The 14,483-nt window shown below is 39.7% G+C and overlaps 2 protein-coding genes across 5 annotated transcripts in view; one reads left to right on the forward strand and one right to left on the reverse strand.

Annotated features, from left to right (window-relative positions):
• The window catches only part of POLA1 (DNA polymerase alpha 1, catalytic subunit), a 285,573-nt gene extending 276,911 nt beyond the window's left edge, over positions 1-8,662 (forward strand). For both annotated transcript variants that reach the window (XM_072994276.2, XM_078390449.1), the window contains exon 37: positions 7,356-8,662. In XM_072994276.2, coding sequence (XP_072850377.2) covers positions 7,356-7,522 — 167 coding nt within the window. In that variant the 3' untranslated portion in view covers positions 7,523-8,662. The remainder of the gene's footprint in view (positions 1-7,355) is intronic.
• ARX (aristaless related homeobox) overlaps positions 1-14,483 on the reverse strand; it is a 138,942-nt gene that overhangs the window by 109,095 nt on the left and 15,364 nt on the right. The window lies entirely within an intron of this gene.

A 14,483-nucleotide genomic window follows, 5' to 3' on the forward strand; every position in this document is an offset into this window, starting at 1 on the left:
CTATCAGTATTAAATGGAAAGTTTATTAACAGCAATATATATACATACACAATATGTATTTATGTGCACCTGCACATGTCACGTTATTGATATTATCAAAAGCCAAGTTATCTGACAGAATAATTGAACAAGTTTGATGACTAATAATAGTAATATGGGGGGAAACCCAATTGTCCGCTCAACTAGATGGAAAAATATAGCAACTCCCCATACAAGTGACAATGTATGGCTTGGGATTTAAAATGTCCATCATTTTTAGAAGGAAAAATGTGTAACAAAATTACTTAAAATAAGGTTCAACAAATACAGTAATCACAATGAAATTGGTAATTTGGTTCTCAGTACCAATTAACTATAAGTACATTTAAATTAAGATTAAATGTTGATGCTGTCTGAATTTTAGTGTTTTTATTTTGCATTTTGAAAACTAGGGTTATTCCAGGTCTTTATTTTGCACCTGGAAAAGAGTTATCATTTGCATATTATTTCTATTGCTATCATGATAAAATATTTGGATTTTTTCTGATATAAATGTAGATATTCTATAAGATGGATTTGCAGTATAAAACTCGATTCCATATATATTCCATATATATATAAATGTTCCACAAACAATTTCAGTCATATTACAACTTGGTTCCTAGAAAGGATTAACTGCTTTATTGATTAAAGTGTCATTTAGGAAGAAAAAGTAAGCTTTTATATGCATCTCTAAGTTGGATGGTATGGTAACCTGAAGGTATTGACTGACTGTGTGATATACAGCGGTCACAATTGTCTTTTACTAAGAAGAGCACAGAGTGATGCTGGTTGTCATTCTTACTCTGCTGTGTGGCAGCGCAAATAGTCCCCTTTCTAACCAACCTGGTGGGAAAAGTCAATATCCCATCAGCAGAGGAGGTAAACACATCAGGAGCTGTGTCCTCTCTCATCTTCCTGGCTCTATATTACTACAGTTCTTTAAATCTATTCTCCCCAGTCATCGAATGCACTTCTGTCATTCAAATGCATAGTACTGCAGTACTGCAACTATACTTAGAGTTTGAATTTAGTGAATTTATATATATATATATATATATATATATATATATATATAGAGAGAGAGAGAGAGAGAGAGAGAGAGAGAGAGAGAATAAAACATCTCATTAAGTTCACATAATCTTTTTCACTCTACTATTAGCAAAAAAATCTTTCTAATTTTGAATGAAAATTAGAATGTTTTTAATCCATGTCTGTATGTATTTAGATGGAATACCTTAAAGATTGTAGTCAAGATTGTGGCTAGTATCTAAAGTACTGTACAAAGACTTTTCTCTCCCACCCACTCAGTAATTATGGCTACCCAATGATCAGAGATTGAAGATCAGAGCAGTTCAGTGGGGCTCGAGGAACCTCAGGTAGAGAGAAGAAATAACAACACAGCCCCTGCATATGTAGAAGCACTTCCTACACATATGGGTCTATCTTCCAGCCATTGCTTAATGTCACCATTTATGTTACATTTATTTCTGCTTCAGTTGCACTGTTAATGTTTAAATATGGTAAACAAAAGTGAGCAACTCTGTTTATAAACTAGAATTGTTTGAGGTACGTGTTCCAGTATATATTTGATTATGATGTAGTGCTTAACGAAAAACTAGGCACTGTGCAATACAGTCAGAGTAAGATATTCAGTAAAAGTAAAACTATTAAACAGCTAGCTGAAACATCACCTAAAAAGGGGCGGACTCACTAGAGTTGATTTTGCTTGACCTTAAATACAGAAGATGGTGCAACAAGAGGGAAAGCAACCAACACAAAGGAAAACCAAATCAGATACTTAACATGGAAACACTCTCAATAATTAAGATATGAAAATAAAGGAAAGTGATAGAAATTTGTAATCTAAAACAAGGCAATATATATAGGAATGTATACAAGAAATCTAAGCAGCCTAGGATGAGGGGCAGGAGACAATCAGAGAAATTAAAAGTATACTGAAGTAAAGTAAAAACAAATGCTGGCCAGCAATAAAGAAATAATAGCATATTCCTTGTTACTTTTGTTCTGAAGCATGTTCCTACTGTGTCACTAAGATTGCAGCCAAGGCTGGAATCCTTTACATGCTTGACTAGAAGCACAGTTATACTGTTGTCTAAACAAGAGGAGTCTCATACTGAAATGGAGGCAGGGTCTCATTCCCGACCACAGGCTGTTTTTATTGCAGTCCAGTTGAATTCCATGTGGAAAATGTCTGTGAGAAGCTGAAAGTGAGACCAAAGAAAAGAAAAAGACCAGTTTTCCTATTTTGACCATGTTGGACAAAACAAGAGAACCAAAATATGGACAGTATAACCAGAAGAGACATGGTCAAATGTTATAAATATTGAAGTTGAAGTAAATAGCATGTAGCACATGATTTTAACAAGAAGTTAAAATCACACCCATATTTCTTTATGAGGAGGATAAATAGAAATATTTGTTCCCGTTAAAGAAATGAAGATAAGCTGAATCACCAGACAGGAAGAAATTAAAGTTTAAAAACGCATGAGATGCCAACCAGGAAGAAATAGCAAAAACAGGGAGGATTGTTTAGAAAAGAACAAAAATTAGATGCCAAAAATTAAAATTTAATATTGTCAGTGTAAAAATGGTAACTTAATCCAAAAGGGGGTGTATAAGAAAATTAAGAAAACAGAATTAATAGCAATACGTATAAATTTTATGACTGTTTCCCTTTTTCCAAGTGCCAGTATGCTGTTGCACATTGTGTCTTGAATGCATCTGCTCTGAAATGTGTTGAAGAGTATTTTACACCAGTTTCAAACGTTGTTGTTGCAATAGTTGCAGTATAGTTGTATGTATTTCCTCCATTTTGGAAGTACACAAGATGTTTTTTAAAAGCTACTTCAGACTGTAGCTATGAACGGACATCCTGCAGGATCAACCACAGCAGTGATTTTAATTTTGGGCTTTCAACTTTGTACAAGATGTGAATGGGGTCTTAAATTAATGCCACTGTTAACTGAATTTTCCTACTCATGTTATGTTTTACTGGCAGGACATTTAAATAAGTTTGTATGTGAATGTCTCTGGATAGAAAAGAAAAACAAGACTGATAAATGAGTCGCACTAAAGTGGCTGTACAGTATACTTCATGCAAAAAAATTATTCATGAAATTTTATTTACAATATCCAAAGTAAATACATTTACAAACCTAGTTTATCATCCTCTCAGAGCAGTGTATGAACAGAAATTTAGATTAATTCTCTTTGGTGTTAAAAATAAGTCAGTCATTGCTCACATAACTTTCTTCACATTCAGTGACATTTCAACATAAAATGTATGCAATCCCCATATATAAAATGTGAATGCTTCACAGAACTGAGTCATTCACTGAACAAGTTTGTAGAAGAGATGCAGAAACCTTCTGACACACAATTCTATTTTACAGTTCTTTGTAAAATACTTGACTGCATTGTTTAAAAACAAAAATCAGTCAGTAGTCTTCCAGAAACAAACCTACAAGTGTGAAGAACAAAGGACTCCTTGGGCCCTTTTGAGCCCTGAGAAGTTACAAAGACTCAGTTGTAGTGAGATCAAAATTTTAAAATTTGCTTGAAGAACGTCTTGTACAGGACAACACCCCCACCCCACATTTAAATAATTGTTTCTTCATTTTTAACAGTAGAGATTACTTTGAGCAATTGCCTCATTTGTTGGTGAGCTAGTGCATGAAAAAAAATCATAATTCTGACTGCTTCACACCGATAGTCTCTTTCAAATATTCAAAGGTACATATTTGTTTACTTTGTATGCTGCTATTCCCTCTCACCACAGGCATGCTCAAGGCAGCTAATGTCATGGATTTGGTATGCATATATTTCACTTTCTTAAAACATTTGATATAATGTAAAAATGGCAAAACAGACAGCACAACTGGTAAAGGGATGAATCTGTTTAGAATTCCACTAAGAGACTTAGGCCCTCTCAGGTCCCTGTGTGTTATTTCCCTTGCAGCCCTGTCCACTCCCTGAAAATATGATCTTTCAGGGCTTGAAAGATGGTGTAGGAAAAAGTAATAAATTCTTCCCCCTCTACTTCCATTCACAGAAGCCTTTGCTAGGAACCTTTTACTGCAACCAGATTCTGACCCAGATAGAATAACCTTTAAAAAAAAAAAACAATGGGATACTAAGCCAATAAGCCTACAGGAACTAATCAATGTACATGGAACTGAAATATTGTTCAAAACAGTGTTATACTGGTTTCCAGAAGCAGAGAGATTCATTGCCTGGGCACTGTCACAGAAAAGCCCGAGTCTTATATCCCTCCAATTGAATCCTTGTTGGCAGCGAAAAATGAAGAAGGCCTGTCACAGGTATCTGAACGAACATGTATGCCCTTATCAGAGGAAACCATTCCAGGATGATTAGGGCTTTAACCAGCTTTTTGCATTACGCCTGGAAAATGGTCAGTAAAGCCAGCACAACAAGGAATCCACTTCAGCTAGTACAAACCACATACAGACATTTTAACTAAAGTTCAGCTCCGGTTAAAGTAACCGCATGTGGTTTGTACTAACTGAGGTTTCCAAACCCTTTTCAAAGAGAGCCCCACATTTCGCATCAAAGTGGCCAAATGCACCTTATCCAAGAAATGTCACATATAGTTGTGCAAAAGCAGTGCTGGCCAGAAGTTTCACCTGAAATTCCAAGAACAAAAATTAATCCAGGTGCACTCCCAACCAACACACCTATATTCTAAACATGCACTGTGTATGTAGTCTTTTCAAGGTCTAATAACACTGAGTATTGTGGATAGAGTAAAGTATTTGTACTTCCAAGTTACAGATGGCAAGCTGTGCTTGAGACAATAGAGGCTTACATAAATGTCACCTGGTGACCATGTGGCCAAGGTGACTTTCTGAGGTGTGTTTAGATAAAACTGTAGGTATTATGCACCGTGGTACCTTGCAAGACGAATGCCTCGGGCAATGAAAAACTCGCAAGACGAAAGCGTCTTGCAAGTGTTTAGGTGCCCCGCAAGACGAAGATATTTTCATCTTGCAAGGTACGTTTCCCCATAGGAATGCAATGAATTTTAATTAATGTGTTCCTATGGGCCAAAAATCTCTGAAAAAGTCACTTACCAGGTAGGGAGCTGGGGAAGCACCATCAGAGGACTGGTGGGAGTCCCCCGCAACCACGATCGTCGCTTTCAGAGGTTCCCTAGCAGTCCTCCGATGGTGCTCGGCAAGCTTCCAGACGGAAAAAGGCAGGGGAAAGGGTGGGAAATTCAAAAATGGTGCTGGGGAAGTCTTCAGAAGCTTGCCCAGCACCATCGGAGGACTGCCGGGGGACCTCTGAAAGCAGCGATCGCAGTTCCGGGGGACTCCTGCCAGTCCTCCGATGGTGCCTCCCCAGCTCCCTACCTGGTAAGTGATTTTGTCAGAGTTTTTTTTTGCCCATAGAAATGCATTAATTAAATTTCAGTGCATTCCTATGGGAAAACGCGCCTCGCGAGACAAAAATTTCGCAATATGACAGTACTCGCGGAACAAATTATTTTTGTCTTGCGAGGCACCACTGTAATCCATATTATGGTTTTTGAAATACATTAACTAGGGTCAGTCAGACCATTAAACAGTTGCCTTAGACAGCAAACATGGAAGGAGAGCAACAGCAGTCACTTTGCTTTTCTTCCAGAAGTCTTCCATTAGAGAACAGAGCTCCATGTGCTACAAATCTCTCCATTTCTCCTGAATAACCCTATGGCCCTCCAGTGTGACAGAAGATACTATTCCATTGTTAATCTTGAACAGTGTAGCCTGTATGTGAGATGGAGAAAAGGGTGCCATCTTGTCTTTTACTTCAAGAAGAAAAGTATTTTCAGCCAGCCCTGCCTTTTACCTACAAACATTTTACCTTTCTTGTAAAACATATTGGGAATATTTAATTTTGTTCCTACTTTGGAAAATTTACCTTTCTGTTATGTTTTTCTCCATGACGCACAAGCAGTGGTTTCTCTACCAACTCAGCAGAAAACATACTGGGTTTACTGGCAAGCTGCTGCTATAGTGTTGCTGGTGTTGCTATACTGCATGTGTACCTCTTGAATCTGTACCAGTTCCTTAATATTCCCTCAGAGAGAGAAAAGGTTGCTTGTGTGGTCAATATTTGAGCAGTAATCTGAATTATTAATATAGATGCAAAGAAAGCTTTTTGAATGATGCATTGCTGCACTTTTGGTGAAGGGCCATCACTCAATGATAGAATGTCTGCTTTACATAGGAAAAAATGCCTGTATTCTACCTCTAGAATTCCCAGTTCAATGAGCCCACATTCAGGTGACATGAAAGGCCTCAGAGGATCTCGGGAGCTGCTCCTGCTCAGTCACTGATACTGCACTAGTTAGAGAAATAGTTTGACCTGGTGTGAAGCAGCTTTGTGAATTCCTATTTTCATCTGCTGGCTTTTAAACAAAATTCTATTATATTCTTCAGACAGTTAAACACACAGGTAAGGTGCTCTTAAAAAAACACAATAAAATCTGGAACCTCCTTGCTATTTCCTTTGAATGTGTGCACCTTCTAAAACATGAATACAAGTGATGAGTTTGCAAGTACTTCTACAAGTAAATATGTAAATATACCAAATAAGTCATCAAGAGAATTTCATATTTTTATTAGGACTTGTCACAGAAGACTTTTTCTTGAGAGCAAAGATATGAGATATGGAATAGAATATGTGATTCATCTTTGAGATAATTCAGACAAAGCCTTTCAATAACAACTTTCTTATGCTTTACTGTGCATTTAAGACCCGTTCCAAGTGTCCCTTCCCACCAAAAACAGTTTCAATAACTCAGAAGGTTCAGAACATGGAAGGCAGCAATGCCAAACAGCAATGCCACTAAACAGAATTCTGGTTTCTTAATGAACTCTCTTGGAAGAGCAGCTATTGCTTGTTAGTTCTGGTTATCTAGCTGGACTTACTCTCATTCCGGTTGCTCCCTGCCTGGTTGATTCAGCATTAATGCACAAGCAGTGCTTTCTGACATTTACTGACAGAAGGTGGTGCGCCAGTTCAGTTGGGGCATGACAGATGGGTCGACTAATTCCTTTATGAGTTAGATTCAGTCTCTTCTAGAAATATGTTTGACATTTTCCTAAACATGCTGACCAAAATACTTCTTTTGAAAGGTAAGCAGAAGAATAGGTGACCCCTGCAAAAGATATGTTGAAGAAAACTCTGACTAATTTGGTTATTGAGAGTTGGTCATCCTGTACCAGGGCATTTTTATTTCTATATCTATTCATAAAGGCAATCTCCTTTTTCTGACACTTTGATTTGTTGTTTTTGCCTCCCAACAGAACAACTGAGGAAAACTGAGTTCTTCGATGATGATACCAGGAAGTATAAACATCTGAAGAGCATAGTAGATGAATGGCTCTCCATGAGCAGCTACTCTGAAGTGAACCTCTGCAAACTCTTTCAGTCAGTCAGCATAGTAAAACCTGTGGGAGATGCCAGTACTTAAACACTGTGTTTAGGTAGAATTGGATAATTTTTTAAAAAAAGCTATGCCTTCTGTGGACTCCCTTCTAGGCAAACATTTTCCTCTTTTTCGTTTCAGATTTTCCATTGCTAGTTATATACAACTTCTGTTGTGTATTGTTTATTGAACCATAAAAGTATAGTTTCTTTTAAAGCTGATTTTTATAATTAAAAAAATAGATAAGAAGGAAAGCTGTGTTTAAACTTATTGGATGTATTGGACACCTGTATGGCTTATGTTTCATAAGTATCTATATGTTGTATATCTAGACCTAGAAGGGAAGAAAGGGGTGGACAAATAGCTCCTTTAATTGAATAATTCCCAGTGAGAGTTGCTGGAATGTAAGTGATCCTAGACTTTGCTCCAGGGTATTTAGTAGAGGTGCTCTCAGGAAAAGAGGTTAGTGGAGGTCTCAGTAGGAGCACTAATGTTTTTCCTTTCTACAATTTATATGCTTTGTGGTCATATACACACCAGTTAAAAACCATTCAAAACCTAAGTGATCCCTATTAATACTTGATTCTAATGTGATCCTTTTTTTGTGAAACTGTTTTTGAGGGAGTTTTCTGCAAAACAATACTCATTCAGACAATATAGTAGTCTAAATATTATCTTCATGGAAATTAATGCTAAAACACCAATTGACTTTTATACAGGGCAAGGAGATGGTGTGTGTACAGCAAACTCAGTCAGTCACGTGCATATATATAATTGTTATACTTTTGTTCTTTGGGATTCAGTGACAGTGAAACCTACTGTGCTGAGAAAAAATTGAGGCATAGAAATGGGACATATTTCAGCCAACACATAAAAGTAATTGTTACATGGTTGTGAGGAAATAAACCCATGGAAAAGTTTTAGGTGGCTTATAATTAGTGCCCAGTCTATTTATTGCCAGCAAAAGAATAGAGAAAAACAACAAGGGCCAAACCGTGTCATGAGCAGCTTTTGTGTATGGCATGGAGGGTGGAGAATGTTGACTTCTTCATGTAGTTATTCCTCTTAAATTTCTGAAAGATTAATACTGTTGCTTCTTGATACACATAAAAACATTTTAATATACATGTAAACATTTTATGTTTCTGAAAGATAATAAAATTTTCTAATGCAAGAAAATCTGAACGATATGTGTCTATATGTATATTTACAACTTTTAACTGAAATTAAGAAATGTAATCATGCGTAACCACACATTTCCTAGTTAATAGAAAAGTCTGCTTCCAGACCTACTAGCTATACTTAGAACAGACCACTAAAATCAAGCACAGGCTTAAATTCTACTGATGTCACTGTGTCTGCTCTCAACATAACTAAGTCTGTAGTCAGCCCAGGATGCTTTAGCTCCCTCTGTTGAAACTTGGGCAAAGGTCTGCTTCTTAACAGTAGCCACCATTCCAACACAAAATGTGGGCTTCGCACACCAACCTCAGTTTCTGGGTATGGGTTTTGTCAAGAACATCTTGCTATTTGTAAAATCCACACTATGTACCATGTTTCCCTGAAAATAAGACAGGGTCTTATATTAATTTTTGCTCCAAAAATGCATTAGGGCTTATTTTCAAGGGATTTTTTTTTCATGTACAACAATCTACATTTATTCAGATACAGTCATGTCATCTTCTTCTGGTTGCTGTAAAATGGTGGAGGGCGGGGTTTTATTTAACGAAGGCTTATTTTTGGGGTACGGCTTATATTACGAGCATCCTGAAATACCATACTAGGGCTTAGTTCAGGTTAGGTTTTATTTTTGGGAAAACAGGGTACAGCATGTTACTGCAACTATTTAAGTAAAGAGCCACTATGTAATCCTAGAGAAGGCATAAAGAGGCTGAGAAGATTGGACAGGGAGAGAATTTGGCTCATGTTTGAAAAACGAGGAGGGAAATGAAAGGGGGATTGTTAAACTGATGCTTATTAATTACTATTGGCTACTTATTTAAACAATGACTTTCTTCTTAATCATTCATTTTTCTAAATACTAGATTTAGCTACATCACATTTAAGTTCTTTCTGTTTTGTGTATCTGGTTCGATCCAGAAACCAGAAATGATGTAAAACTATCTAAAGATACTTTCCTTGATCTAGCAGCCCTTGACCTGCCTATTAAAAAGCCTTCTGTATTCCCTTAAGCAAACACCTATAGCAAATGCACAGGTAAACCTGATACTTCCATTGAAGCGAATGGGGAAGGCCATATGTACAAAAGTTCCCCTACACATGTTACAGACCTCTTGGACTAAAGTGAGATTAGTGGAATTTCAATATGCAATTTTTCTTTTATTTTCCTAGCATGCCATGTATAGAATATTTAAGTGGACGTGCACATGAGATATCATCTTTAATTAGTTATTCCCATTGCTGCTACAGTATTTAGATAGTTCTATTGCAGTAGAGGAATAGTGTGAACCATCATTCCTAATGGAGAGCTAGAAAAGTCCATATATTTAAAAGCATCACATATTTTATCTATTTTTAGAACATTATGTTAAGTGGACCTGTTTGAAATATCAAGATGAAAATTGTAACAGTTTGTAAATAGGTGGAGACATTTCATCCATATGTAACAAAACTGCTTTTAAAAGCATGGGGAAAGAGCCGTGTTTGAGGTTGCATTTCCTTCCTAAAATGTCACTTTTAAAATATGAAATGAATATCCTGATCCTGATGGTACTCTGCATTTATATTTTATTACTATAGAAGTATTTTCAGCATAGGTTAGAAAAACCTAGCTTGCCTAAGCATTTTCACAAGTTAATCTAATGCCTACTGTTTAAGTTGATAAGATAAAAATTGAAATGTCCAGATGTACCACCCTTGTCTAAGCTTCCTGTTTGGATTGTTCTAGCCTTGCCTTAGCTCTTTCAGAAGACTGAGCAGCATAAAGCCATCTTTCTACATATGTTAAATGCACAATACAGTAGAATTCTGATGGACTGAAAATGCAAGGGATTATTCATAAAAAATCTAGACTGAACTGTACTTTTATTTATTTCTTTTTGTGTGCAGCTAAAAATAATAGTGCTAAAGTTCTATTTCAGGAGAAATGTGGGCTTCACATATGCTATTTCTTTAAAGAAATCCATTGAGTGAGTTTGTCCTTTGCCAGAATCATTTCTTGGTGGAAAAAAAATTACTTTGCTATTTCCCAACTCCAGCCTGTATTTTCTCTTGCCTTATTTGCCTCTTTTCTCTTGAGCACCTAAATATTTCTTAATTGAACCGCTCATCCTGCACTCCTCTTATAGCTGTTTAATAGATTAACTCATCTGTGCCAGCTTCAAATTTCAGATTAAAATTCCTTCATCCCGAAGGCAGCATTATCAGGTTGTTGGAGGCTGTTTTCAAACCTTGGTTTTGAATAGCAGCGGCTCTGCATTAATTTAACCACTAAGCTAATAAGTAGGTTTCGTTTTGTTATGCTAAGCTTTATTGCTTTTCTTTTGATCAGAATGGTGTTGTTGAGCAAAGCAGCAGACAAGGCATTCTTTGATGAGGGAATTAGTGCTCTATTCTTCCTCTATTATTCATAGCACAGTGGAATATGTAAGTACCTGAGGGTGTCAAAGGAGAGCAGGCTCTATTGCAAAGTGTTCGCCTTGTTTCTCTCAATAGCTGACTATGAGATGATAAACTGCTTAATACACTGCACTAATTGGATGAGAGCAAAAAGAGATGGGAATTAAGGCAAGGCAAAAAGAGAAAGTGCTACCAGCCTTCATTCACTCTTTCACTACTTTAACAGCACCAAAGGAGGCACAAGCTTTCTATAAGCAGACTAGAGGTTTTGTGCAGAGATAAAATGAACCTGTTAGTGGATTCAAGTAATACACTAATTATTGCACAGTATAAATACCACTACTGGTTTTATAACATGAAGGTAAACTTCTTTTGAGACGGTTATAGGATTGCTTGGCAGTAGTATAGATCCTAATAAGGGACCAGAGTAATAACCCCCCTGGATTAACAAAATTGCTGCTTGCAGAAGTATGATTCTGGCTTTCACAAGATTTCTGCAGAATGAATAAAAAAGACTTGAGTGACATTTCTTAATGTGTAATGGATTGATAATGATTCCCTTTTCTTTAAAGTAAAATATGTACTTGAAACTCTACTGTTAATCATGTCCAGAAGCGTATGTTCTTTTTTCCATATAAAAAAATTGCACCTATGGTGTTTTTTTAAATACATACTCCAAAATACATGTGTGTGTGTGTGTGTGTGTGCGCATGCATGCACGCACACACACATATGATGCTGTCAGTTAAATGCATGGTTATTTGGAAGAACTGCAGTTTGTTCATAAAAACAAACATGCTGAATAGCCTAGTGTGTGTGAATGTGAACTCAGCGGAGGAAAACGCACCTGAACAATATTTGCCATGCTCACCCCAAAGTGTTTCCCACAAAATCATCCACTGAAAATTCTCATGACTGCCTCATCCCAAATGTCTTTTTTTACAAGAAAAGATGTCTTCTGTTCTTGGCCTACTGCACTATCAGCGTATTTTGATCTAAGACTGATTCTTACCCTTAAATTTATTTCACATTACACAGTTTTGTGTGTGTGTGTTTTTTTTTAAAGGGGAGTGTGTGTTCGTTGGCTAAAGTATAAGCAGAGCGTGCCGCACGATATAGAAGGGTGCTGCCGGCTAATTCAGCCTAACCACGTAAACTACCCCAGCCTTCAGCGCAAACTCTTTGGTCTTTCGTACCAGTTCAACTAACGCGAAATAGTACTGCCATATTCCTTGAGGAAGCAAAACAAGCACTCGTCTAGCCTCTTCCACCCGTTGTTTACAACCCGGGCCTTTGGAGGTCGAGTAGGAAAAGGGCGCCGAGGGGGTGGGGCGCCTGGGCGGCTCAGCCGCTCTCCGGCAGTGAACCGGTGTTGTGGTAAAACCACAAACAAACCCAGCGGCATGTACTTTATCTGTTTGGAGGAACTTTGCCGAAAGCGAATTTTAGGGTGGGAATCGAGGGCAGTCTGCCTCTGTCCCGCGCCTGTCGTGGCGACGCCTGCCTTGAACCGAGCGGGGCTTTCAGGCGGGAAGAATGGGCACAGTTAGATGACAAGGAGCCTGAATGCCCCAGGAGTCCCCCGAGGTAGGTTGTGGGCCGGGCCCCCTCCCCGGCTCCCCTCAAGGGCCCCCCGCCCGCCGCCGCCGCCCAGCTTTCAGGCGAGGAAGAGGTCGTGGGTTCCTCGCTTGGCTTTGAGGGCTTGTCAGGCGTGACATCCCCGGGCCCCCCGTTTAATCCGGGGGAGCTCGCGGGAAGCCCCGGGTTCCTTTTTTGAAGCGTGCGCGAGGGCAGGCCAGCCGGCCTGAGGGTCCCCCCCCCAGGACCAGCTGGGAAAGAATAGGGGGCCGCTTTCCTCGCGCTCCGGGCTTGTTTGCCGCTGCCGAAGGACACGGGATTAGGAGGTTTGTCAACCAGGGGCGAGGAGGGCCTTTCAATGGGCCGGCCATGTAATCCCTCGGAGGTAATTTCACGCGATTTGCTTCTGCTCCATGGCGGGGTCAAACGGGGGGAAATGGCTCGGCAGAGAGGGGGGTGAGAGAGAGAGAGATCAGGGAACTCTGACGCGCCTGCCAGCAGCCTCCATCAGCAGCTGCCTCGCCGGATGAGCGGGGAGCCCCACATCCTAGGCGAAGGGGCACGCGGTGGGGGGGGGTGTTGGTCTGAACACAAAGAGCAACATTCTCCGCCGGATCTTTCCATCTGCCCCACCGCCAAATGTACGTCTCCTGACCAGGGGTGGGGGTGGGGTTAGGAGGAGCCTGGGGAAAGAACGGTTTGCCCCGGGCTGGGCAACCGGAAGGAAACGTGAGATGCTCTGATGGCTTTTCTCCCCCCCCCCCAAAAAAATACACGCGCAAACAGCCAGCCCGCCCCGTCGAGGGGTTTGCGCCTAGAGAGATCCGATCGCGGTCCGAGGCGCTGCCCTCCCATCGGCCTCCCGCCTCCAAATCCGGAGTCCTTCTGCTTTCCACAGCAGGAGAAAGTATGTATAGGCAAATGTTTGGCGACAAAGAGAACAACTTTGGACGGTTAACGCTCACGTTGGGCTAGAAGCTCTTCTCCACCTTGCCCTTGCCCTGGCCAAGCCATCCGGCGTCGTTTTACTCAGAAAGAAGTCCTTCTGCATTCCGGGAGGGTGGGGGGGGTGGCGTCCCAGGAAGTGGGCACCGTATCGTCGCTTTGCGTTTCCTTCCTCAGAAAAGTGTCAGGCGGAATTAAATCGGACTGATTTTCAAGTCATGTGCATGGGATGAACATTTCCCTCGCGGTGCAATCTTACCCCTGTTTACTCTGAAAGTAAGTTATTCTATGTCCAGTGCTACTTCTTTCCTGATACAACAGGCTGAGACCCTAAGTCCATTTACCTGGGGGTAGGTAAAGTAGCCTAAGGAGAGGACTGCATTGTCAAGCTATTACTTTTCTTGTGTCCTCAGACTTTTTAACCCACTGCACCTCAAGAGCAGGAAAGGAGAACCTTTAGCCCTCCAGATGTTCCTAGCCTGGAGCTCCTATCATTTTTTTTGCTGCCCAGGGCTTATGGGAATGACAGCCACACCGCCTCCTCCTGCCGCCCCCCCCCCCCAATTTGTTTCAAATGTTCTAAGAGCTTCCTAGGCTCCTTTCGTTGGGGAGAAATGAGGAATATAAACAACATGTTAAACTGTGGTTTTATATAAACATATACTATACTAAATTTAACCTAGCATCAAGGTGATGTTTTTCTTCCTTTATGAGGGATGGGATGGACAACCTGAGGAAATGTTTTTAATTCTCTCACTTTTCATTTAGTTATCAGGCAAAAAAAATCTGAAGTTCAGACATCTTGCCATTCTCTCCTTCTGTAAACCCCAGTTTGTATTCTACCTCCCGCCTCCCCGCCTTCATCACCATTATTATTTCCAATGAGGCTGCATTTCCAGGTGTC

This window comes from Pogona vitticeps, chromosome 3 (genome assembly GCF_051106095.1).
Source record: "Pogona vitticeps strain Pit_001003342236 chromosome 3, PviZW2.1, whole genome shotgun sequence".
Taxonomy (NCBI): Eukaryota; Metazoa; Chordata; class Lepidosauria; order Squamata; family Agamidae; genus Pogona; species Pogona vitticeps.